The 27,228-nt window shown below is 43.2% G+C and overlaps 1 protein-coding gene and 1 long non-coding RNA gene across 7 annotated transcripts in view; one reads left to right on the top strand and one right to left on the bottom strand.

The window, feature by feature from the left end:
- On the top strand, positions 1 to 26,065 carry LOC122215538. Of its 6 annotated transcripts, none has more exons than XR_006200425.1 (6): positions 1 to 520; positions 880 to 1,051; positions 2,320 to 2,451; positions 2,898 to 3,027; positions 8,403 to 8,505; positions 14,919 to 15,138. It is a non-coding gene; the product is annotated as an uncharacterized LOC122215538 (long non-coding RNA). The 6 variants fall into 6 exon arrangements; XR_006200424.1 differs by lacking the exon at positions 14,919 to 15,138 and adding an exon at positions 9,117 to 9,377; XR_006200428.1 differs by lacking the exons at positions 8,403 to 8,505; positions 14,919 to 15,138 and adding an exon at positions 25,775 to 26,065.
- The window catches only part of TOP1 (DNA topoisomerase I), a 95,543-nt gene continuing 77,975 nt past the window's right edge, over positions 9,661 to 27,228 (bottom strand). The window contains exons 14-21 of the mRNA XM_042930965.1: positions 20,501 to 20,644; positions 18,717 to 18,902; positions 17,641 to 17,709; positions 16,977 to 17,091; positions 15,897 to 16,024; positions 12,334 to 12,428; positions 11,957 to 12,106; positions 9,661 to 10,964 (exon numbers count right to left, since the gene is read on the bottom strand). Of these exons, the coding sequence (XP_042786899.1) occupies positions 10,862 to 10,964; positions 11,957 to 12,106; positions 12,334 to 12,428; positions 15,897 to 16,024; positions 16,977 to 17,091; positions 17,641 to 17,709; positions 18,717 to 18,902; positions 20,501 to 20,644 (990 nt within the window). The 3' untranslated portion in view covers positions 9,661 to 10,861. The remainder of the gene's footprint in view (positions 10,965 to 11,956; positions 12,107 to 12,333; positions 12,429 to 15,896; positions 16,025 to 16,976; positions 17,092 to 17,640; positions 17,710 to 18,716; positions 18,903 to 20,500; positions 20,645 to 27,228) is intronic.

Genomic DNA, 27,228 nt, shown 5'->3' on the forward strand with positions numbered 1-27,228 from the left:
GCGGCCAGTGTGGCTTTTGACAGTCCGGTCTTTTGGAGAAGCCCCCCAGTCCTGGGCGTCCCCTGTAGGGCCTTTAGACCCGTGGCCCCCAGTGGCCTAAACCTCGGCGCCCTCCACTCATCAGCCACTGCCCGCCCCACCTCGCGCTCTGCCTCCACGCGCCCTTGCAAACGCTCTCCGGAGCTTTGGTTATCCCAGACTAACTCCCCGCGTTTTCCTCCTTCCTTTCAGGTCGCTGCCTTTCAGCCCCAGAAATTTTTCTTCCTCTGGGCTGGGTCCTGAACCAGTTCCTAAGACGACCTGACCTTCTCCATGGCTTCACCCCCAGACCCAGGGCACCCATAGCGCCAAATCTGTATCTCCCAAGCATCCAACTGCCGGCTCCACGTCCCTCTTCAAACTGCTCTTCCTGCTGTCGTTACTTTCTCAGAACATGGCCCCAATTCTTCTAAGATGCTTGGGCCAAGACCCTTGGAGGTATCCTTGAGCCCTCAGTCGGCCTCCACCACCCAGCAATCTTGTAAGGCCTGTTTACCACGGAATATCTCCACTCCTCCCACAAACCCAACGTCTGTCTTTTCTCATCCAGACTATTTACCCTCCTTGGTCTGGTCTGCGTCTATTCTTCATGCTTCAGTCTTTAAAAAGAAATTTAAATTGTGATCCCCTACCTTTGGCTTCAAACCCTCCATGACTTCCCATTGCATGTAAAATTCACACTCACCACTGTCCCAGCTGGTCCTGTGTGGTCTGGCCCCTTTCTTTCTCTCCCACTTCATCTCTCCCCACCTCCTCTTCACTCTCCATTCTCCAGCCACAAGGCCTTTAAGTGGTTATTTGAATAATTCACACTCCATCTTCCGGAAACCATTTCCCTAGACTTGCCCCTGCAATGTGGACACCCCTGTCACAGACAAACTGAAGACACCTGTGGTCACAGTGGAGCCCATCTGACAGATGTTGAGTCAGGCAGAGCAGGACAACTTCAGAGGCGAGAGGCCCAGCCGAGCACCCAGCTGGTGCCAGAGAAAGATCCAGGCTTCTGGAATTTGTGAGTATATGTGTGCTCAGACAACCTACCCAGCTGAGTGGTGACTAGTGCCTGGGGCTGCCTCTGACTTTGTCTTGGTGCAGTGGTAACTTGTGTGGGTTTGTGTTTTAATTCCCTCAAGTGTGGCTCCTAAGAAGCTGAGAATCCAGCATGAAGTTGAGACTCTTACAGGCTTCTGCCACTTGAAGGGAGGTGTAGTGACTGAGATGGACTGCCACCTAGTGCCCACCCCTTAAAGTGGGAGGGAGGGCACTAAAGTTGACCTGGTACTCACCCGGTTTAGGCTTACACTTGTGGTTACACCTGATCCTCATAATCACCCTCTAATCAGGGATTATTGTCTCCAGTTTACTGATGAGGAAACTGAGATTCAGGTAAGTTCTACAACTTGCCTCAAGGCCACGTAAGAAACAAATGGGAATTTGAACCTAGGTCTGTCTGACTTAATACATTTTCTGCTTCACAAGGGAGGCTTAGTGGGTCCTGGTGGTCAGCAGTCAGTGGGCACAGAGGCTAGCTAGCCAGTCAGTACAGATGAGGGGAGGCTCTGGCCATGGTTGGTCCTGAGCACAGGGAACTTCACAGAACGTGAGTGCTCCTAGAGTATGGCTTGGGCTGACTTGGGCTTAAAGTAGTGTTCCCCCTGAGCTTCCATGTGCTGGGCCTTGGTGCCATGTGTTGGAAGAAAAAGAGAAATTCAGCACCAGCCTTCCAGGAATTCAGACATTAAACAGAGAAACGGTGTTATGTAGGGACAGTGGTGATGGCAGGTAGGGAGAAAGAGCACATAGGGTTAGGAGATAAAACACAAGGAACACGTACTTTAGATCTCTCTTGGTAGAAATGGAAGGCGTTGCTAGGACTCAGCATAGGCCTACAGGATGTGAGTAGATGGCCAGGTGAATTATTAGGGGTGGGTTGGAGGAAAGTACTTATCAGGTGGATGTAACATCATATATAAAGGCCCTGAGGCCAGAAAGAACTTAAAGAGTGTAGGAATAGAAAGAAGGCTTGAGTTTACTAAGTGAGGGGGAGCATGGGAGGTGATGAAGCCAGGAAGATAGGCAGAGACTGGATGGGGCCTCTCCCTGCTTATCTGATCTTGTCCATATGTCCAGGACGCTCCCTCCTAAGTACTCCTGCCCCCCTCCTCCTTGTACTGACCTGGGCAGCCTGAAGGCTGTGATATACTTTTAAAATCTGTTTCTCCATTTTCCAAGAGCTTCCCAACACAGACCATGCTTCCTTGCTTTTGCTTTTGCCTCCAGGGCCAGGCCCCCAGGGGCTCCAGAAATCTCTGTCAACAGGAGCTCAAGTTTTCAGCCTGCTGCCAGGCCCTTAATCAGAAAACAAGGCCCCATTTCCTCCTGGGACTTCTGAACCAGCATCCCAAGCCTCAGGTACCTCCCTCCACCCAAAGAGACTCAGGAAAAGCAGGGCATGCAGAGGGTGTGGTTGGTTTGGGCTTCCCCCAGCTCAGCATATATATGGGTACGTGGGTGTTACTGGCAAGGCGTGCAGCTGTGTTGGCTTGGAGGGAGCAGCCCAGAACCCACACAAGGCACACGCCCTGACATCACCCAGGCTAGCCCTGCTTAGGCCTATTTGTGTCAGCACTCATGCTTCAACATGCCCAGGTCTCCACCATCCCTGTGCCTGGATTCTGGGTAAGAGTCCCGGCTTGATGCCCTTCTGGCCCTGTGGGCCTGATCTGATAGGTGTTTCTTTATCGAAACAATTAGAGCAGTGCTTGGCATATAGTAAGTCCTCTATAACTGCTTTACCCACATTGGCTCACTTATTATAGCATTATGAGATAAGTACTCTTATTATCTCTAATTTACAGATGAAAAAACTGAGGCACAGAGAGATTAAGAGACATGTTTATGGACATAGAACTGAGAGGTGATTCAGAGAGGGGATTCAAACCCAGGCATCCTGGCTGCAGAGTCAATGCTATGTTGCCTCTCATGTAGGTATGAACTATTTTGTTGTGTGTTCTCACCCTTTTCCTTAATACCCCTACCTGATGTGTTTTTTATTTTTAGTTATAGATATTCCTTGACTTACAATGGGGTTACAGCCCAATGAAACCATCGTAAGTTGAAAATACAGTAAGCCAAAAATGCATTTACTGTGCCTAACCTCCAGAACATCATAGTTTGGTCTAGCCTGCCTTAAATGTGCTCAGAACACTTACACAGGCCCACAGTTGGGCAAAATCATCTAACACAAAGCCTGTCCTATACTAAAGTGTTGAATGGTTCCTGTAATTTACTGAATACTGTAGTGAAAGTGAAAAATAGAATGGTTGTGCAGGTGCAGAGTGGTTGTTGACCTTGATCACACAGCTGACTGGGAGTCGTAGCCACTGCCCAGCATCATGCGAGAGGAGCATACTGCGGATGGCTAGCCAGGAAAAGATCAAAATCCAAAATACGGTTTCTACTGAATGTATATCGCTTTTGCACCATCATTAAGATGAAAAATTGTAAGTCAGACTGTCATAAATCAGGGACCATCTATAGTTGGTTAAATGATGTCACAGGTTAGGTTCTTTGGAAGCAGACTCTGGGGCAGAGATTAGTGTGCAGAATGTTTGTTAGGGAGTGCTCTTGAGACCAACACTGTGGAAAGGAGAGAAGGAAACAGGACAGGGCACAGGGAGAAGTTCAGCTGTGATGCAGGCCTGATGACAGCCGCAGCCAACCTCCAGGGAGCTGTTTTGTCTGGTGCTGGCTTGAAATGGCTGGGCCTTCATAGCCCCACTTCAGTCAGCCCTGGGAAGAGCACAGCCTCAGTCACATGGCTGTCTGCAGCTGAGGTGATCTTTGAGAGCTGAGAGATCCTCCAGCAGTTGGGGCAACGAGTGCTTCCCTGAAGGAGAATCTGAGTGGCACATCGCTATGCCTACCTCAAATGTATTCCTTTCCAGTCCTTTAAAAAAGTTTAGAGTATTTAAAACAAAGGACAAAAATATTGCACTGTAGAAATGGAATGTGCCATTAGAAGGAGGAATATAATATGGTTAGTATGGGTTAACGTGACTGCTGTTACTGAGAATTGAATGTGGCTGAGCTTCCTGGTAGGCAAAGCAAAAACTTTTTATTCTGGTAACATTCCCTGACGGAGAAAACTTTTCTTGGGGTTAAATTCTAAAAGAAGTTTCTTGGGGTGCCTGGGTGGCTCAGTTGGTGAAGTCCAATTTTGGCTCAGGTCATGATCTCGTGATTCATGGGTTCCAGCCCCACATTGGTCTCTGTGCTGACAGCTCAGAGCCTGGAGCCTGCTTCAGATTCTGTGTGTCCCTCTCTCTGCCCCTTGCCTGCTCTCTCTCTCTCTCTCTCTCTCTCTCCCTCTCTCAAAAATAAACATTAAAAAAAAATTATGAAAGAAGTTTCTCAATTGGACACTTGACTGATATAGTGTAGAATGTTCCCAGCAGATCGATAGCAAATGCTGATGCAGTTTTCATTTGTTCCTTGTAATGACATTGCATGAATATAGAAGATATAATATACCTTCTATAGCTCAGTGAAGCCCTTCCACAATTGAGAGTAGGCAGAGTTATAGACTTGCAATCTTGTTTCCTCAAATAAAACTTTATCCTTTTTCTTGAAAATTTTTGCTTGGTAGTTTCTCATGTTAGGTGTCTGATCAGCCCGTCTCTGACTCTGTAACCTGTACCTCAGTATATAGCTGGTACTCCATACTCACCTCAATGCACCCTGAGCTCCACCCCACAACTGCTTTTCAGGCTCTTGACCTCTGGCCCCAATATCCATCTATGGCTCCAACTTAGTCGTTGGATCTCACACTTCTTAGGTTATGTTCTTCTGCTTCCCTCTGTACCTGGGATGGACTCCCAGCCCCAAGAGCCTCCTGTTTTCTATCACTCCAGGTAAAACCAGGCCTACCCAAGACTTGGCTTTCACTGCAGATTCTGCTTCCCCTTCGCTGAAGGGCTCCTGAAGTAGGTCCCAGATGTTGAGGCAGGAGAGCCGGGCTCCAGATATGGATTTTTCAGAGAGGTGGCAGGGAAACCATAATTGCTTCTCTGAAGAGAAGGGGAGGGCCCTTGCCAGCCATGGCCCAGGCTGACCTCTGTTTTTGCACTTTCTCTTCCTTTCTTTAACAGACACTCCTGACGCTCCTCTATAGCAGTAAGACAGCAGAGATGAATCAGACCAAGTTCTTACTCTAGTTGTGGGTAAAGAAATGCCAACAGACATTTGTCAATAGATGACAATTCAGTGTGGTAAGGGCCCTTGGAGCACTGAGAAGGGACACTTGGTGGTGGGTGTGGGGGTAGAGCAAAGTGAGAGATAACATATATGCCTGAAGATATGGCAGCTCCAAATATAAGGCGATCAACTTGTTTATGCAATAAGGGCACTCCAGATATTTTGTGTTTTTTTGCAGCTAAAATATAAACCTTCTTAGAGATGCATGATTCAAATGCCCAATATAACAGTTTAAGAAAGAGGAGGGGGAGGAGCAGGAAGGAAGAGAGTCCTAAGCAGGCTCTGCACTATCAGTGTGGAGCTTGACATGGGGTTTGAACTCATATACTGCGAGATCATGACCTCAGTTGAAATCAAGTTGGACAATTAACCTACTGAGCCACCCAGGCGCCCCTGTGTGTGTGTGTGTGTGTGTGTGTGTGTGTGTGTGTGTGTGTGTATATATATATACACACACATACATATATATATGTATGTATATATACATATATGTATGTATATATATGTGTGTGTGTGTATACACACACACATAGTATTTTAAATCATGTATTATTTAAAATAGTATATTGATGTATGAATATTGATTTTTCCCACTCTTGCCTGTCCAGTAATAAATTTATGTTCAAACTCTTTATGAATCCTTGATTTCTATGTAAGGTTCACCATTAGGGCCACTTTGACTCATCTAATATAGTTTCTGAAAGCCTATCACCTTCACTGCCTTCTCGAGTTGAGAGCATTTTTGAAAAATCAGCTTTATTGAGGAATAACTTACATACTAAAAAACGCATCCATTTTTTTAAGTGTAAAGTTTGGTGAGATTTGACGAACGGATGCCCTCCTGTAATCTCCACCTAATCAAGATCTGGAACATTTCCATCACACTGAAGTTTCTTGGTGCCTCTTTGTAGTCCATCTCCGCTGCCCCCATCTGGCAGTCACTAACCTACTTTCCATCACTAGAGTAGTGGTGCCCATTCTGGAATTTCACATACTTGGAATCAAGGAGTATGTACCCTTGGTCTCTGTTCAGCATGTTTTCGAGACTCATTCATGTTGTTGCAGAGAGAGTACTTTTCGGGTCAGTATGTTATGCTATTACTAGAAATTTCAATCTGAGCATCATTATCTTTCATATATAACATTAAAACAGGTTTCATTTCTCCCAGGGGTATATATTACTGCATAACTACTTAACTTTTATGGAAAATTTCAAATGGATCTAAGTGTAGACAGGACAGTATAGTGAGCTTCCTTGTGCCTATCAGCCACCTTCAATTATGAACTGATGGCCACTCTTGTTTCATGTCAAACTCCACCCACTAACCAACCCCTTCCATATTGACACAAATCTTAATTCTGTTACATGTATTTCAGTGGTTTTCTGAAACTGTTTCAAAAAAATATATATATATGATCTCTACCAAACCTAAAAAAAAAATCAATACCGTATTGCTATTAAAGTGACCTTTGAGAGGCTTGTTTATACATAATACTTGGGATTGTGAGAAATAATTACTAAGTCTGTGGTAAATTTCTTTGCCTCTTTGTTTACTGATTTTGTCAGGGGACTACTTGTAATCGTCCAAAACTAGCTTGACTGAGGTCATTTCAGGGTAATGTGTTTTCTCCAAAAAGCGCTTTTTGGTTCAAAACAAGTTGAGAGCATCCCATTATATGAGGGATTCTGTAAAGACCAAAATGTAGTAAGTAAACTCTTTTCTCAGAATACATGTTTTTTTTTTTAAGTTTTCTGAGGGGGAACTACCTATGTTTGGTGTATTTAGGAGGGGATTTCAGTTGGTAATTTACCAGGTGTGGAGGTGAGAGAAAGGAGTGAAGGATGGTGGCTCCACTAGACTCTGGTTGAGGGGGCAGAGTGGATGGAGGTGCCTTTCGGTGAGATGTGAAACAGCCCAGTGGCCGTGTAGTTGGTACTGAGCCGAGTTCCAGAAATTGGTAGATCTAATAGCCTGGGGACCTGGCCCGCAGCTCCACCATGGGTCTGGAGCTCAGGAAAGGGGTCTAGGCTGGAGACAGAGGTCTGGGAGTCATCACCCTCACATGCAAATGAAATTGGCCAGGCCAAGGAGACAGTCACAGCAGCCAGGCCTGGGGGGGGGGCGCGGAGGGGGGGGGGTGGTAACCAAGATGCAGCAGACTGGCGGAGACTGGAGTAAAACCAGGAGAGGGTGCCATTGTGGAAGCCAAAGAGAAGTGCTTGGAGAGGGGAGTGGGCACGTATTGTACAATTCCATTTGTGTGTGTGATGTCCAGAAAAAGACAAAGGTATAGCGCAAGTAGATTTAGTGGAGGCTGGAGGTGGGAGTGGGGATTAACTCTTAAATGGGCAGGAGGGATCTTACTGGAGGAGAATATGCTAAAACTGACTTATGGTGACAGTAGGTAACCTTCAGTAGGTAAAAATGTTACACTTGAAACAGGTGGATGTTTATGGTACGTAAAATATATTTCAGTAGGGCTACTAAATCAAAGAATGGTCGCATGCCCAGTGCCACAAAAAGCTTAAGATACACGGTACAAGCCCATCTATCGGTCACTCACTTGTTGGCGGTTGTGGTCGGAATGGAGGGAGGAATTGGGGGCAAGGTGGGACAGAAGCTGGTTACAGTGGGTGGGGAATGATCCGGTAGTGTGGATGACTGGCTCCAGGCACTCATATGTGAAATGGAGAGAGGGTGAGGGAGAGGGAGATGGCTGGGAGCCGGGAGCTTCCTTTTTTCTTTCAAACGTGACATAAGTCCAGGGTGGATTTGATGGATGGAGGAGCTGCTGAGCAGCAAGCAAGCACCCAGATACCTGGCTTGCGTTCCGCTTTGCCTACAGCTGGACTTGAACATTCCAGAGTACCCTGACAGGAGGGGCTTTTCCGGACCTTACACATCAGGCCTCTGCTCCTGGACAAGGCCAGAAGTGTGAGGAGGGAACCAAATCTACTGGAGGAATAAGTGAGGCGAATTCTCTCCTGACTCCAGGCTCAAGTATTTCTCAGGGCCTTTCACATCTGGCCCTCACCTACCTGTCCAGCCTCTTCCCTCATCCCCACTGGACAGTTCAGTTTCCCATACTCTGGTTTGCTCTCCCAGGCCTGCCACCACTGAGGGAGCCCTTCACAATCGTTCTTGACCAGGATTTAGTTGCCATGCACCTGCCCTCAGAAGACCTGTAGGAAGATCCCTGCTGGGAAAGGTAGGCACGAGTTGCTGCTGCCCATGAGTAAAATCATGCCTGTGAGGCCTCCTGTCCCTAATCCCTAGTTACGGACTAAGATTTGTCCCCTGGTTGTGGCAGGTCCTGCTCCAGTCCCAAACCTTGGGCCCACGTTCTCATCACTCACCCCCAAGCCATAAAGTACAGTGTACTGATCAGGTGTTGTAAGAGCCTCTGTTGCCATTTCTTATGTTCAATGCTTTAGCTACCTCTACACCACACAATTAAAAAAAATACGTGGTTGTAATCTGCTCCAAAGCACTGATGGTATATAACCTCCTTTATTCTTGGGGTGAATGCTACCTCCCTCACTGACCGATGAAATGCAGGCTGCCAAGGAGGACCTCCAGGGTTCTCTGCAGTGGGCCAACACCAGCCCAGCACCCAGCCCCAGGGAGCGGAGAGACCATCCAGGAGATGGCTCTCCTCCCAGAATATACCTGTGCATGCTAGCAAGCTAGAGGGCCCAGGGCTAAGTGGCCAATTCTGACCACTGATCTTCCTGCTCCATTTGGCCAGGAAAGCTCTCTCTTCACCCTAAATTCCAGACTTAACAGTAACCTAGTATAAAGAAAGGAACAATTTTTTAGGGACCCTACAAATGTGGATACAGGAGCCCTGGGGAGTGGCCACAGACCACGCTTTTTCAATTAACCAATCAACACGAGGAGAAGCCTACAGCTGGGTCTCTGGGATCCAGTGTCCTAACTGGCTTAGGACCCTTAATTCCTGCCATCCTGACTGTAAGCTTACCCAGACAAGCTCCCTACTGCTTCTGGCCAATATGCTCAGAAAGCCTGTCTCCCAAATACATTCACTTTATCTTGCTCAATAAACAATACCTACCCTGGGCTCCAAATTCAGTTCTTGCACCCTCCCTTACTTCCTGGGCCCGCTTTTATCTTAGGATATGGACTTTGGCTCCCCTCTGACCCACACCCAAGGCAGCAAGACAGGTGCAGCCCCTTCCAGGCCCCACCCAACCCCTGGGGAGGGAGCCTCCAGTGCCGAGCTGAGCAATGAGAGCACATCCCACACAGAGCTGAGCCCTGCCCTCTCGCACCAACGCCCCCCCACCCCAACTTTGCCCCAGTCAGGTCGGGAACCTTGTGTAACAAAGAGGCAGACACTAGGTTTCCGTTAAGTTGTAGGAATTTATTTTAAATAACCTACAGTTGATTAAAAGGGAATTCATGATAAAAATAGAAGATACTTGAGGAAAGATGTGGGAAATGGACTCTGCACACACGCTAAACTAACAATGCTTCTAAAACTAATGATTATAGCAAAAAATGTCTTCACATTAAAATTCTGCTTTTTATGGTTTTTTTTTTCCATTTTTTACACAATTACAAAAGAAAAAATAAAAGCCCTAAATTCTTGATTATTTTTCCTTTTTTTGGACCAAATACTCATTTTCCTCTAAATTATTGACTTGTGGAACTTTTTACACAATAAAATCTTTCAAGTGAAAGATTGGGTTTAAAATGAAAAAGATGGATATCTGAAGGGTACAGAGAATGCTCAGAACAAAGAATGATGGGAAAATGGTTTCAGTCACTGATTATTTCATTATCCTTAGACTCACTCACCCCCTCATCCCTCCCCAACCCCAATCTACACGATCTTTAAGATCAAGAAAAAGGTTTAAATATTTTAAAATAATTAAAAAGAAATAAAAATTCACATTTAAAAAGGAACACTCAAGTCAGGAAATATTTTCCCATCATGCTTTTCTGTGAACAGGTGTCTGAACCAAAACACTGCCGATGTCACGACTGCTTCAAGTTTAATGAAAATTGATTCCCATGACAATAGATAGTGACAATTCTCACTAACAGGTGCGCTGGGTTTTTGTTCTACTTAATTTTAAATTCCTGAAATGGGGGAGGGGGGAGGGCGTTTAGGAATTCATTTCTATTAAAATATAGAAGTTATTGCAAAACCCTAACTGTAAAAACGCACCAATATAATCGGACTTCGTATACAGTAGCTAAGAGAATCCAAATGCTTCAGTGAAACAGTGAATTTGCCTGGCAGAACTCTGACAAATTCCCATCCACTTGCTCTCTTGAAAATAAAAACAAAATTCAAAACAAATCATACAGCTAGAATTTTGATATCTGAAATATTTTTAAATAAGTTGTCCATAGGACAACTGGCTCAGCTCTCCCTTATAATATCTCCAGGTTTATCTTTTCGCAAAGATGTTCGTTTGTTAAGACTCGCCGCCTCTCTCCCTCAGCTGTGAGGGTAAGCAAGGCTCACAGTTTATCCACCTTCCCCAAACCACACTGTTCCTTTTCACAGAACCCTGCCCGCCCCTCGAGACTGGCTAGAACTCGTAGTCCTCATCAGCCATGTCGATGGCCCACGCAAACTTCTCCCGCTGGGTTTTGTTGTAAATTTTCTCAATTGGGACCCCCCACTTCTTGCACCTGTACACAAAGGAGAAAAAGGGGGATTAGTGTCTCAGGGAGCGACAGCCCAGACTCAGGGCAGGGACCTGAATATGCTTGCTTCGTGTCCATCTGCTGAGAATGAATTTTAAGAACATGCCAAACATATTCTAACAGTATCATGTGCTCGTGACCTCTAAAGTAGATGCTACTACAGATGTACTAATGAAAAAAACCTAATGCAGGGAGTAATTTGCTTACCTTGTCATGCAGCTAGTGAGATGGAGCTAAAAAGTGAACCCAAGCTGTCTGGCTCTGGGGTCCATGCTCTCAACCACAATGCATACTGCCCCTCAATCTAACTCAACCTCTAGCACCCAACAGGGCAAAAGAGCAAAAAGGGTACAAGAGCCGGGTGGAACCCCTGACCCATAGGAGCAGGTCAGGCTCAGAAAAATGCACATTAATTAATAAGCATCTTCCAAAATATAAATAAATAAAACTCACTTATTTTGGATGTCATTTTATGACTGTGTGGGGTTAAAAGGGGACACAAGCAATAGAGAATTTATCTTTGTTATAAGCTCCCTCTAACTCTTTCTGTACATTGCTCAGATCTGCAGTCTTTTTTTTTTTCCGCTTGTTCCTTTCTTCCTTTACTTGTAAAAAAAATTTATCGAAAAGTTTTGTTCAAGTGTAGATAGATGGGCTCCTTTTAGATTTTTCCTTTAATAAGGGCCAAGAGTTCCTATTCTTGTCCTAAAGTTCCATAGGGGTAGAGGCTGCAACTGCCTTTTAAAAACAGACAAAAACACGCTCCAAGGCAGTATAACAACATTACTGACCATTTAGGGTCACTGAAGATGTTCTAGTGCAGTTGCAGTGTGCATAGTAGAAAGGCAAGGATTTCCCAAAGGACTTCCAAGTATGAGGTGAAGGGATGGCATGGGAAGGCCAACAGTGCTCTTGAACCCTCCACTACATTCTCAAGCCAGCAGCAGGAACCCAAGAAGGGCCCAAAGATTACTTACCAAGCTACTGTAATCCTTGGGTCCAGATAATTGAGTTTGGAGGTTCCCAAAGCAATTTGTTTATTTTCTTCTCGGTCTGTGGCCTGAACTTCGAGCTTCATTAACTGCTCCTCCAGTCTTTGCACAGCCTTCTTCTTTGACTCTACCACCCTGGAAGAATGGAAGTCATCAAGAACCAGGCCTAGCTTCTGGACAAAAACACTGCAACCCCACCCGGCCACGCAGGGGCAGCAAAAGCAGGAAAACCCTAAATACATCGAGATTTCCAAAAGATACAACTCAGAAACTCTAGAAAAGCTGGGGCCCCTGGGCCTCTGATATTACCCCTGCTTTTCTCTCAACCAGTCCCCAGCTCTGCATAACAACCAGGTACATACTTCTTGGTCTTTGCATCCTTTAGGACCTTGGCATCAGCCTTAGCACTTTTCAAGTCTCTCCGGGCATCTGCTAGTTGTTCCTTCTTGGCATCAATCTAGGTGGGGAAGAACAGTAAGGTTTAAAAATAAAATCAGCCCGGAGAGAAAAGAGCTCCATCAGACATGAAACCTAGAAGCTGTCTCCACCAGGCAGGCTGCCTATGTCAGTGGCATGCCACATAAACCTGCCCCCTCTCCCAGGGTGGCTTCATGAAGGCACAGATTAGATGCACAGTGACTGCTGAATGCAAATGCTATTTCGTCATTTATGTTCTTCAGTGCCCCTTCAAGAAAGCAGTGATCCTTCTATAGGCAGTGACCCAGGGCCTGTCCCCTTAATGCAAAAGCTCAGGTTACAGAACCTGCCAGGACCGGGAATGTGGGTGCCAATCTTTCGATCACGTAACGCTTTAGTTTTAGACACCTGGGAGGAGGGCTACAGATGAAAACTGTTTACTAAATGGATCCTGTGTCAGGTTATAGCATTCCTTCTACAAATACTGCAGGAGATAACTCTTTATGAAGCTGAGACAGGATCCTTGCATCTACTGAACCCAGCTCATTCCTTAGATTCTGCCAGCACTCTGGGAAGGAGCTGCCAGCTTCTCAGGAAAAAAGGATGCACTGGAGAGAATACCCAAGGGAACCCAGGAAGCTAAACAGCTCAGCCAGTCGGCTGAAACCTATATATGGCACAGCCTGGCTTTGGCCTTCTGTATTTTAAATGAAAGGGAGCGGAGACTGGAAGGAAATTAAAGCAGTTATCACTCAAAAACAGAGGTCTGAAAACATTTTTAGCTATGGAGCTCTTTTTTCCAAATAAAATCTCATGGAATCCCGGTTTATAAAGGATGAAACAAGCAATTCCAGCCTTTCTTGCTTATAGAACCCTTGGAGGGCCTCTGGAAAACCTAAGTTCTTAGTTCCTGCTTAAGGACAGCAGCAGGCAACACCAGGAAACTAGAGCCCAAACCAGGGAGCTCATGCTGCTGGGGGCAGAACCTCAGATGTGCTATTACCTTTCCTAACCTACAAGGTCAAGGGAACCTCTGCAGAGTAAATAAATACTTGCCTGATTCAACACAGTCTGGGCTGTTGCTCTCAGCCTAGAATTGTCTGTTAAATATACACATATAGCCCAAGTTTGGAAACAGAGGCCACCATTGTGAGAGAATCATTAAATGTATTTTACTATGAATGGCTTACTTCCAACATCCATGTTGTCCAAAGTCAAGCTAAAGGAACTGATTCTATACACAAAAGCATCAGACACCACTAGCTAGATTCTTCTTGGGCTAGAAATTTAACAGACCACAATCTTTTAACCATTTCCGTGGATGCTATATTGGCAGGCTGTTTCAAATTCTCTCAAAGCATCAAAGACTCCATTGATTCACTTGGCAAACAGGGGCGTGTGTTTGCTTTGTGGGCACACAGGAGAGGGTTCCTGGGCTTGGAGGGCTCGTCTGGCAGGCGGCCCTGGGCTGCCCAAACAGTGGTTCCAGAGTAAGATCAACAAAATACCTCCTCATGCTCCAGGGGGATGGGTAGCTTGAATTGGGTAAACAGCACCTGAATATTCATGCTTTTATTTCTGGCTTGGAATAACAACATGGGGAGAGTAGATGATTCCACATGACCACCATTTAACAGAGTGGCAGCGAACAGGAGCTGCTAGGATGGGTGGCCTATAGGGTTCTTTGCCTGCCAACCATATATTCTAAGGATTTGAGAGGTCTAGGGGTATATATTCATTTACTGTGCATATGTGCATCCCTCTAGCAAAACCAGATGGCACCTGTAGCATGAACTGTAGGTTGTATCTTTTGACCCAGACATACTACTACTGGGTATTTATCTTGAAGAAATTTCAACAGGAGGAAAATATATGGACCTGAAAATGTGTATGGGGCCTCACTTTATAGCAGTCATTTTTAGTTTTTATTTTAAATTTATTTATTTATTTAAGAGAGAGAGAGAAAGACAACAAGCAGGGGAGGAGCAGAGATAAGAGAGAGAGAGAGGATCCAAAGTGGGCTCTGTGCCGACATCAGAGAGCCCAGTGTGGGGCTCAAGCTCCCGAACCATGAGATCATAACCTGAGCCAAAGTTGGACACTTAGTCAACTGAGCCATCCAGGCACCCCTATAACAAGTCATGTTTAAACTCCACCTGTCCTAGTACAGAATTCTGTAAATGTGGATGGAAAAGAATTACATCTGTAATTTCACTAACCTCTGTTTGAAATTCATCATTTCGTCCTCAATTATGAATGTGGGCAACAAACCATAGTAGTATCAGTAGTACCTATGATATATTCGTGACCAATATAATACAGATATTTCCGGATCATTTAAATTGTTGCAGAAATCGTAAGTATTGTTTACGTATTCTTTACTACCCTTGAAATTTAGTGATTATTAGACCCACCTTCAGATCTTACTTAATAAGTTAATAAGGAAGCACATCACAGACTTTAAAATATACTTGGTAAGTGTATTTCAGGATAATTGGTCCTTTGTGACAACCCTATGTGTCTGTTCTAGAGTGAAATACCTGCCAGTTCTCACTGAGAGTTAGTACGTTGGAATGGATTAGTTACGTAGCCATCGCTAACACAGAAACGCTCACCACCGAAGTGTTCAGTGCCTTGTGGCTTGAAAGCGCAGCACCAGACAGAGTCAGAAGGAAGAAAAGCACATGGAAGAGGAATAGCATCTACTTGTTTGCATGTCTCTCTCCCTCTAGGGCAGCAACTCTGGCACACAGCCAGAATTCAACAGATGTTTGATGATGAGCTACATAAAAATATGAGTCATGTGGAATGTGTAAAAATAAAAATAGTTGTGCTAGGATTAGGGGGAAATAAAATATCATTGTTCATCATTTTTTTAATTTGAAGCAATCTAATTTAGAAACAGTTGTATTTCTGGACTGTGGCAAGGAATGGTGAAGACCATCTTTATATCCATTATTCTCGTGTATAATAAGGACAATAATATTTCAAAAGAGGGTACACATCAAACTCAGCTTTTCAAAATAGGAAGAGTGGCCAGTGCAGGAGTTCTGTTCACAGAATACAGACTTTATAAAAAAAAAAAAAAAAAAAAAAATTCAATGTTTATTTTTGAGAGAGAGCAGGTGAGTGTGCACGCGCACATGAGCCTAGCAGGGGAAGGGCAGAGAGGGGGGAGACACAGAATCTGAAGCAGGCTACAAGCTCTGAGCTGTCAGCACAGAGCCTGACACAGGACTCAAACCCACGAACCGCAAGATCATGACCTGAGCCGAAGTTGGAAACAGACTTTCTGAACAATGAGTACCTGATACTCAGTTATCTTCATCAGGAATAACTCCTATCATATTTCCATCTGTTGATCTTTAGCATGGACGTATCTTCCAGAACAGACCTAGAACTGGCCTTCTCATATCCCAGCCCAGAAGGCCTCTTATTTGCAGATCATCTATCCACAGCAGATGTGGCTCCCTTCATTTTGCAACCACACCATCCAGATCCACATTACCTTAGATTGCAAGTTCATCATGGACTTCTCAAAAGTTTTGGGTGGTGCCCTCTGATGGTTACAAAGAATTGCAACAGCTCGGTTGGCACGGTTGTAAGACAGGATCTTTGCTGGGATGTTCTCATCAGCTGTGAAGAAAGAAACATGACAATAAAAGAGTTTGTATATCTGTGGAGAATACACCACATGGCTTCCCCAGCACTTCCTCATGATTCTGCCAGCCCTCATCTCACTAAGATGATCAAGTTCTCCTGAGACACAAGGTCAAAACTGAGAGTCAAGTCATCAGCTTGTCTGAAAGGCCACCCCCTGTCCCCCAATGTAGTCTGAAGAAAATGTAGAATTGGAACAGAAAAGGTCTCTAGAGGAGGACAAGACAAAAGGATCACAAGCTTTACGTTTTAAAATCATAAGTCGGTATCTGTTTTACAAAGAAAAATTAAAAGTGTCATTGGAGGAATATTTTACTTATGTCACATGGCATACTTTGCCCCACCCCAATATACTGACCCTCAAAATACCCTCTTTGGATTTTCTGGCTTTTATATTCTAAAGCCATTTGACATAGAGGACAGAGGAAATTTAGCAGTGGCTGGGCTCTAGAAAAAGAAGTTTGTGGATGTTGGTCATACCTCCTGCACCTGGTTTTTAGGAGAATACTATCAACTCTTAAGGGGGTAAAAATGGCAGAAACTTCAGGGGAAGGATGTGCTCTCCTTTTACAAAATAACAATGACAACTTTGTTCTCTCCAATTTAGCCAAACATTATCGCACTTTCATCCTATTACCTTTATTAACATACATATAAAATATAAAATGCAGGCATTTCAGAACAAATAAAAGCTCCTGTCAGCATTCCATGAAAATAAATCTTGAAGTTGGGGTAGGAAAGGTGAAATAGCACTGACCTTCTGTTTATACAACTAAGCCTCAGCTCTCTATTAGAGATACGGAAGGAAAAGTTTCCAGTCACAAAGTTAGGGAGAAAAAGCAAAACCGATCCAGGACTTAAGCTAGCTGAGCAAGGGCAATGGACGTACAAATAAGGGTACAGGCCTGTTTGGCCAAACAATACTTACGGGCTGTGAGTTCTTTCAACTGTTGCTGTAGCGTGATGGAGGCATTATATGTACGGAACACCTTGGCTGTCAAGCCCTCCATGAGATCCTGAAGATGCTTGTTCAGAATACCAGTCTGGAGGAGACAAGGCAGAGTATATTGGGATTTAGGTAAAAGCCCTACCACTCTGCCCCTTCTGGCAAGCAAGCCCTAGGACATTTATGCCAGTGCAATCTCAACTCTGCCAAGTTTACTGCCTTGCCAGTGAGAAGTTAGAAAAAAAAAAAGAAAAGAATTCCAAATTACAGGCTTGCATGATACCTCCCTATGAAGTACTTTAATCTTAAGCAGGCCAATAAAACAAATGTGTCCTTCCCTATTAAGACCTTCCATGATAAGCTATCAGGAAGAGGGCTTTGGTCTCCAGCAGAGGTGGCTGGGCATCCAGCAAGAGAAGACTCTGTTAAGGGCCAGAAGGGGATAAAAGGCAGGGTTTGTCTACCTGTCTCAGGACTTTGGTTGTGAATTCACTATGTGCCTGAGGGAGGAAGTGTGTCTAGGATAGGATGGCACAGGACAGACTAAAGGGAGAGTCCAAGCCACCCCTGGGCAAACCTCTCCTTTAGGAGCTCGACTGGCTCTGGCTGGGCCCCTCCTTCAACCCACTGCACTTTGTCCACTCACATTGAGTCTATCAAAAAGATCATCCTCAGGCTGTTTGTTCTCCATAAATAGCTGTAAGTTCTTAAAAACCTAAAAGAAATAGAAGAACCTATTATTTGAAAAGCCTTTACTTTGGAAATAATTGCAAACGTACAAAAACTTGGAAAACAAAAAAGCACAAGGAACACTGACATCCTTTACCAGATTCACCCATTATTACCATTTTACACATCATTTGCCACTCACATAGTACACATGTCTGCCCCATTTCTATGTGTGTGTATATACATGTTCATTGTTTGTTCTGAACCATTTATGGGTACTTGTATTATAGTCCTTTACCCTTAAATACCTCAAGGTATTTCCAAGAATTTTCTAAGGATAGAGATACTGCCTTACATATGCACAGTACTCATCAACTTTATAAATCTGCATGAGGACATACTTTAGCCGTCCAGTTTGGTCAGCTGACCTAGTGATATCCTCTACCTCCCCAGTATGGAACCCAATCTAAGGTAAGGTATTATATTTGTCATGTCTCTTTAGCCTCATTTAATACGGACCACTGCCACAGCCAGCAAAGCCCCATTACCTGATTAGACATCAGGCTGTTAAAGGACTGGATTATGGGGGCCCTGCAGCACCGTCTTCAGCTGTGGGCTCAGAGGTTTGAGGATAACAGGCTACTGCTTTGCTCAGTCAGGAGTTGGGGAGAGGCTGAGCAAAGCTACAAAAGTGACAAATGTACAACACGACCAGGGGATACTAAAACATGGTTGAATCATTACAACATGGTGAGTTAAATCTTATGCTGAAATTTGTCATAAGGGCCCACTCTCTACAGCATGCTCTGTTGAATACTACTACAGGATGTGGCCCCCTAATCCCAGGAAGGTAGCATGGAGCAGAGGAGGTGAGGGACAGGGACTAAAAGGAGGTACACAGGACAACCAACAACACCTCTCCCCTCTCTTTCAAATCATTTTCTTCTAGTGCTGAGCAAAATGCAGAGCATACAAAAAGCACTCAATAACTGTTGAATGACTGAATGGAAGAAAGAAAAAACAGGCAAGGGAGCACAGGCCACAGGAACTTACTCGTTTCTCAACAGGTACTTTGTTATAATATCTGATTGAATCTTTCCCAAGGAAGTCAAACTCTACCACGTATTCCTGACCATCCAACTCTGGGTGCAGATTGATATGCTCCACACGAAGTGAACAGCAACCCACAGTGTCTGCTGTTTCTCCTTCTTCCTTCTCATTGCCTGCTCTCAGAGCAAGCTGTCCAGGGAGGAAGGAAAAATGAGAACAAATGAAAATACTTCAATCTCACAGGATCTACAAGAAACCCAAATAAGTCTCCCAATTCTCTTTGGGACAGAGCATCAGTCTGCAAGGCCTGGGAATTCTGGATTCTACACCAGTGCTGCTTCTTCAAATAAAATGAAGTACAGAGAATCAAAATAGTATGATCCTGTCTCAGAAAACCAAGCTTCTCTTTATTCTGTTCTCTCAAATGGGGATGGAGGAAAGAATTTTTCTTTCTTTCTTTCTTTCTTTTCTTTCTTTCTTTCTTTCTTTCTTTCTTTCTTTCTTTCTTTCTTTCTTTCTTTCTTTCTTTTTTTCTTCCTTCCTTCCTTCCTTCCCTTTTCTTTTTCTTTCTTTCTTTTTTTCTTTCTTTCTTTCTTTTCTTTCTCTTTCTTTCCTTTCTCCCTCCCTCCCTCCCTCCCTCCCTGTTCCTTTCTTTCTTTCTTTTTTTTTTTTTTTTTAACAAAGCAGGGGCGCCTGGGTGGCTCAGTCTGTTAAGTATCCAACTTCGGCTCAAGTTATAATCTCATAGTTCGTGGGTTCAAGCCCTGAGTCAGGCTCTGTGCTAACAGCTCAGAGCCTGGAGCCTGCTTCGGATTCCATGTCTCCCTCTCTGCTCCTCCCCTGCTTGTGTTCTCTCTCAAAAATAAACAAATATTTAAAAAAGAAAAGAAAAGAAAAGAAAAGAAAAGAAAAAGAGTGGCTCTCTCAAGCATTTTTTACTTAAAGAGATATATTTCAGTTTATAAAAAAGCAGTAATAATAAAACAAAGCAGCAAACAAAGCAGCATTCCTATTCTGGGCAATCAGACTCAACATGCGAGTCTCTTAATTTTGCTTATTTTTTAGATAACTCAGAATTTGAGCTAATCAGCACTAAAATCTTCTAAAAGGTACTGACAAACTGACCTCCCTCACGGTCTTTCAGGGGTGCCTGGGTGGCTCGGATGGTTAAAGCGTCAGACTCTTGGGTTTCAGATCAGGTCATGATCTCATGGTTCATGAGTTCGAGCCCCATGCAGAACCTATTTGGGATTCTCTCTCTCTCTCTCTCTCTCTCTCTCTCTCTCAAAATAAACAAACTTAATAAAAAAAATTTTTTTAAAACACAGTCTTTCAAACTGTAGTTGTGATACATTAGTGGTTTAACCAGTTTTAAGGGTTATAACCGCCCTTTTTAAAAACAAGAAACAGAATTTAAAATGTCAGAATTCACTCCTTGTAGAAAGCTAAACATTGTTTTGTGCAACTTTTGTTTCAGTTATACACAAACACCTATATATATATGTATACATATATGTACGTATATGTATATATCTGTGTGTTGGGTCTGTGATGTAAAATAAAATTTTTTGGTAGCTTATAGTCAAAAAGAATTTGAAAACGTCACAGTATTTCTGGCAGATTCAGATAGCAGTAGACTCTGAACGCCTCTCTCTCCACCTCTACCTTCCTTACTCAACCAGAGGTTGGTGCTTCTCTAATACTTAGTACAGGGCCTGGAGGAGTAAACAGGCTCCACATCTTTGATAAGCTGAACATGTTAAGCAATGTGACAGGACGATGCTCACCTTGTCGATGAAGTACAGGGCTACAGCTCTCTGCCGAACTTTCATCTCTTTGGACTTCCAGTCTTCTCGATACTGGTTCCGGATCTTGTCCACACACTTCTTAAGCCGCCGAGCGGTCTCATATTTCTGCCAATCTTTCTCACCCTGCAGAGACCCAACCCCAAAGGTGGATTGCTTAGGAATGGTGGAGTAAAAACAGACTTTGAACACCCAAGTTCAGAGCTCTGAACCAAAGAAAAGAAGCCTGAGCTTAAGCTAGGTAGAAAAAGAGTACTGAAGAGAAACCATAAAGCATTTAACCTGATGAGAACTCATGCTGTCCTGTTTCACTGTCAAGTACACACACGGCTGCTTTCTAATTGCTAAATTGTTTATGTTCTTGGGAAAAGCCCACATGGCACATCCCCAAAACGGACTTCTGTCAACACAAAGGGTATAAACATCCCCATTCCCACATCAGCATCATGGCTCTCTCTGCTCCTGAATCTGTGAGCCAATAGCAGTTTTCTGCTAAGACCGAATTTCATTACATTCAAGACAACCATGCACAATTTGATGGAAGTGTCAAGGGAATAGAGCCAAAGATTACAACTTGTAATTACTAAGGAACATAATGACTTCCAGGAACAGCTGTAATTATTCACCATTTTCTAACTTCTGCTTTTTTTTTCAATATATGAAATTTATTGTCAAATTGGTTTCCATACAACACCCAGTGCTCATCCCAAAAGGTGCCCTCCTCAATACCCATCACCCACCCTCCCCTCCCTCCCACCCCCCATCAACCCTAACTTCTGCTTTTAAAAGTATTCTTGATTAGATTGAGGAAAGCAATGTTACTAGGAAGACTTTTTTTTTTTTTTTAAACATTAGAGCTTTTGATACAAGATTTTAAGATGGATTTTAAAACCAATGAAATGTTTTTGAAAGAGAGTGAAAAGATGGTCTCTACCCAACAGTGACAGGAGATTAGTCCTGCTGCCACGCTGAAAGGAAATTCACAAGCAAGGGCTGATACTAATGTCAAGTGAGAAAGGTAAGAAAGGGGGAAAAAAAAATCCAAGGACTCCCAAGAGAGTCAGGGAGTATTCTAAGGTCTAAAACAGATTATATGACATGAATACAGGGATGGAATTCAAGAACCCAAGAATCTCTGCAATTAATTCCCCCACCTACGAGAGAGAGGGACATCGTGATTTTTACCCACATATGCCTAGTTCCCGCCTATGCCATGGGACACATGGTCCTTGAAGTGTTCAGAACTGTAGTCAAAGTAACTAGCCTTCTGAGCATGCAGGGAAGTTGGCTAAGTGAAAGCAAGAAAGATCTACTTCTAGCTCCACCAGCGCCCCGAACTGCAAGCTCACCCGGCTGCACTAAGGGTTCATCACTCTGCCACAAACGTATGTGGCCAAGTTGTTGGTAAGTGAACTACTTGTTGTGGGTGGGTGATTTAGCAGTTGTTGATACAATACAGAAGAAATATAAAAGTTCTACTTCCTGACAATGGCAAGCTGAAAATTTCTCACTGGTTTTTCCAAGTATGTACTAACATTTAACAGGGTGAAGAAAAGGTATGATACAGCTGTCCTCATATACAAGTAATCCATTTCCATGACAATCATGTGAGAGAGACACACACGCACAATCTTCAACACCACAGCCTCCCGCTCAGGAGTGGGCTCTTGGCCATCACTCTAATGCATGCAGGCCTACTAAAGCCTAACTCCAAGTCTTCAAAGTCCTGTAGGGTCACATTTGCGCAATTCCTTAGTTATGCCACTGAAACAAGGTTTAGAAAAAGCCAACAAATAAGCTATTCACAGAGGATACCACAAGACCACTTTTCCTCACAGGTTGGCTTGGTTCCTGACCCAAGGATCCAGGATTCTCTCAAGTAAGGACATAAGAGGCGGGGTGGAGGGGCAGAAGCCACCTTGTCTGGGTCTGGGGGAAGGAAAGCTAGCCTCCAGGAAGTATGCTTACCCCTGCCGTCAGTTTCCTTGAACGGAATCCAGACAGTAAAATGCACTCGAACAGGCTTTCTCAGACTACTCCCAGAAAAAAAAAAAATCCATTTAGGTCTTCCAGACAGGGTCCTCCTCAAAACCATCGCAGTGAAACGAGGTATCCACCACAGGGGAACTGCCTTTAACCCCCTCCTATCTTTCCCTACCCAGTCAACCCTCTGTATGGATGAGAATCTAATTTGATTACTTATAAGTGACATTCTTTGAGAGACTGTTTTTAACTAGTGGGCTCACCATATTTTCTGGTTCTAATATAACTGCTTACTCATTAAGCATACTGGATAGGGGCACCTGGATGGCTCAGTTGGTTTAAGTGTCTCTTGATCTCGGCTCAGGTCATGATCTCACACTCATGGAATTGAGCCCCACATCGGGTTCTGTGCTGACCGTGTGAGCCTGCTTGGGATTCTCTCTCCCTCTCTCTTTGCCCTTTCCCCACTGGCACACTTGCTTTCTCTCTCAAAAATAAATAAACTTAAAAAAAAAAAAGTCTAAAAAAATATACATATATACTAGGTAAATGTGGTCAGGATCTGAATTCAGGATACAAAGTGGGAAATGAGCTAAATCCTGTTCTCCAATCCTCTCTCAGAGATTTGTATTGGGGAGCAATGACATTTGCCAATATTCTTAAGTGGCTCTTCTTCTTTATTTGTTGGAAGATTTTTTAATTTTTTAAAGAATCTCTACACCCAACTTTGGGCTGGAACTTACACCCCTGAGATCAAGAGTCACACACTCCACCGACTGAGCCAGTCAGGAGGCCCATAAGTGGCTCTTCTCACTTAGCTGGTGATGCACCAAAAGAGGAATGACTAGCATTCTGAATTCCAAACATCTAACATTTAAACAAAAGATACAACAAACTGGCCTCATGCATTTAATACCATGTTTAAAGATAAAATCCAACCAACTTTTCATATATGCTCATTTTTAGATGTTTGCCTTATTACTGATATGTAGAGGTCGTTATATATATTCAAATTCTTTCCCAGATACAAGTAGTGCATTTTAGTCCACTATTTCCTATTCATCTTTCATTCTGAATAAGTCTAAAAGAGATTTTATTGTTATACAATTTTAAGTGTACCATTTAATCCGTTTTGACAATTCATAACCCCTGTAACCTACATCTCATCAAGACAGAGAATATTCTCTATCATTTGAGAAAGTTTCCTCGTGCCCCTTCCCAGTTAATCACCAACTAAGCAAGCACTATTCCTTTAATCTGACTTGTATCATCATAGCTTGGTTTTGCCTAACTTAGAATATTTTAAGAATGGAATGCTACAGGGGTGCCTGGGTGGCTCAGTCGGTTAAGCGTCTGACTCTTGATTTGGGCTCAGGTCATGGTCTCACAGTTTGTGGGTTCGAGCCCCATGTAGGGCTCTATGCTGACAGCGTGGAACCTGCTTGGGATATTCTTTCTTTCTCTCTCTCCCCCCCCCCCCCCCCTTTCTGCTCCTAACTCATGCTCATGCATGCGCTCTCAAAATGAATAAAATAAACTTAAAAAAAAAATGGAATAATACAGTATAGGTTCTTGTGTCTGGGCTTCCCAATACGTTTTTAAGATTCATCCATGTTGTTGCATTTATCAGTAGCTTGCTCCTTTTAATTGCTGGTATATAGATATAATCCAGGACTATCCCTAATGTGTTTGATGAGACCATGTGTTTATTCTGTTGATGGACCCCCCTAGGATGTTTCCATTTTGAGACTTGTACGAATACAGCGCTGCTATAAACATTCTTGTACAACTCTTTTTGTGGACATAGGTTTTCAATTTCATTTAGGGCAAAAATACCTAGAACTGAAACTGAGATCTCACTGTGGTTTAAATCTCCTAGTAATTAGTGATGTTGAGAACTCTTTCATGTGCTTATTTATTGGCCATACCTCTATCTTGTTAAGCATCTGTTCAAATCTTTTGCTTTTTATGGGAATGTTTGTCTTTTTTATTGAGTTATAGGAATTCTTTGTATATTCTCGATACAAGTTTTTTGTCAGATATACATGCTGCCAATATCTTCTCCCAGCCTGTAACATATATTTAATTAACCTTGTTCTTTGTTGAACGTAAGTTTTTAATTGTAATTATTTTTTTTTACATTCACTTATTTTTGAGAGACAGAGAGAGACAGAGTACAAGTGGGGTAGGGGCAGAGAGAGAAGGAGACACAGAATCCGAAGCAGGCTCCAGGCTCTGAGCTGTCCGCACAGAGCCCGACACGGGGCTCGAACTCACAAACGGTGAGATCAGAACCTGAACCGAAGTCAGATGCTTAACTGACTGAGCCACCCAAGTGCCCCAATTTTTTTAATGTCAATTTCTGAGAGAGGAGGGAGAGAGAGAGAAAGCGAGCGAGTGAGCAGGGGAGACGCAGAGAGAGAGGGAGACACAGAATCTGAAACAGGATCTAGGCTCTGAGCTGTCAGCACAGAGCCCAATATGGGGCTCGAACTCACGAGCTGTGAGATAATGACCTGAGCCGAAGTCGGATGCCCAACCGAGATACCCAGGTGCCCCTACAAGTTTTTAGTTTTAATGAAGTCAACTTTATCAATTGTTTCTTTTATCATTAGTGCTTATTGTGTCCTAGGAAATCTACAACAAGGTCATGTAGATGTTCTATCACGATATCATCTACAAGTTCTAGTGTTTTATTCCTTCTACTTTAGAATTCAGAATTTTATTTAAAAGATTCAGAATATAACTTTTTAAAAAATAAGCGTTATGTCTTATTTTCCTTTTCTAATAAAACTCACCAAAATCAGAGCTTCCCAAGACTAAAAAGTTTTATAAGGACATTTTCCTTCAATCCAGCTCTTTAATCCCCAGATGGTTACATTCAAAAGTTTGTAGGTATATACATCTTTGAAACCCCCCAAAATTATAAGCTCTAAAGACATAAAAGTGTATTTCTCCCTAAGAATATTTTATTAGGATTGAATGCAATGTAATGTCAACATGGATTCTAAAGTTTGCTGTACTTTAAAGAAAAAATGACAAATTTTGTTCATAAAGTTAAGACCGGTTGAAGAACCTCACTTTTACTAAGGGCTACTTTACAGGTAATGAGACTTGATCATGTTTCCAACCTTGGCAGTGGGCTGGACTTAGCAGTGAGTACCTTAATAAGCAGTCCTTTTAACCTCTGGATCTATGGTTTATCCAGGATCAGAGAGCTTTGTAGAAACCACTGGTTCCAGAAGGCTGACTGTCATTTTCCTGCTATTTCAGATTCTATGGGCACCAAAGTACAGAGTGGAAGAGGAAGGGAATGGAAACACGTGCAACAAGATGTCTATATAATGAAAATCCTGGAAGGTAAAGCAGAACTAACCAAGATGAGCACAGAAAGATGCGAATGAGCTCAGGACAGTCTTTACCTGAAACACACATTCCTGCGGCTCTCAAAAGTCCCTATTGTTTCGATGGCTTGTGAGGCTGTTTGTAGTATAAGCCTGACTCTGACTGCAAGTAGGCCAATCAAAGTTTCCGGAGAGGGAGACATTAAAAAGATACACTTCAGCTGTGCTTTTTTTTTTTTTTTTTTTTAACCCTTGACTGCCCAACTTTAAAAAATCGCCAAAAGTCTCTTAGGGTGTCTGGGTGGCTCAGCTGGTTAAAGCATCAGGTTCAGGTCATGATCTCACAGTTTGTGGGATCTACTGTACTGGGCTCTGGGCTGACAAGTGCAGAGCCTGCATGGGACTCTCTCTCGCCTTCTCTCTCTGCCCCTCCCCTGCGTGTGTTCTTTCTCTATCTCAAAGTAAGTAAATAAATATTAAGAAATAAAAATAAAATTGTCAAAAATCTCTAAGTCACGTCATGCTTGAGCTAAATTTCTTAATGGAACAGAGATGGGGTAGAACAGAACAGTAACATAACACAGGGGAAGTTAATAAGTAAAATAAAGACAAGCCAAAGAATCTCGGAATAGAAAAGTCTCTGGAGGCCGAGCAGAAAGGTATATAACAAAGCCCCATCACGGTAGCCTCCCATGTTTTGGATCTAAAGTCCCTGATGAAGTACAACCATCAATTACCACTCAACACACTTCTACAAAAACTTCTTTATAGACTTTTGGGTCAGATGGGGTTAAGTGAAATCCTACTTTAATGCTCAGGTTGCTTCAAACAGCAATGAAAGTGCTCCAAGCAAGATGGTGAGACCTAAAGCCAGGGCCTGTGTTAGTTTAGGCTGAGCTGGGCTCGAAGACTGCTATGAGGAGGGAGCAGAGAAGTGGAGAGCAAAGAACAAACGAGAATGATAACATGGACAAAAACCACCTCCCAAAGTTTACAGACAGAAATTCCAGAAGACAAAAGAAAAATGACTTAGAAAAACTGCCAACAATAATTAGTACACAAATTCAGTTCAGGCAACATTTTAAAAAACAATCTAACAAAGGTTTTCTCATATATATCAATTATGAATAAAGAGAAAACAGATGTAACAGCCACAAAAAAGGACAAGAAATTATAAAACAAAACAACAGAAATGAAGTGAAATAAAATCCGGTACACATGAAATAATAATTAGAAATTCTGAAAGCAAAAATTAATAATTAAAATGAATTATAGGGGAGATACAAACTTCAGGATGCATATAATCAAAAGGAGAATTAGCAAATTGGAAGGGAGTCCTAAAGAACTTCCCCAAATGAAGACCAGAACTAGAGGTAAAGAATA

Source organism: Panthera leo, chromosome A3 (assembly GCF_018350215.1).
Source record: "Panthera leo isolate Ple1 chromosome A3, P.leo_Ple1_pat1.1, whole genome shotgun sequence".
In the NCBI taxonomy this organism is placed as follows: Eukaryota; Metazoa; Chordata; class Mammalia; order Carnivora; family Felidae; genus Panthera; species Panthera leo.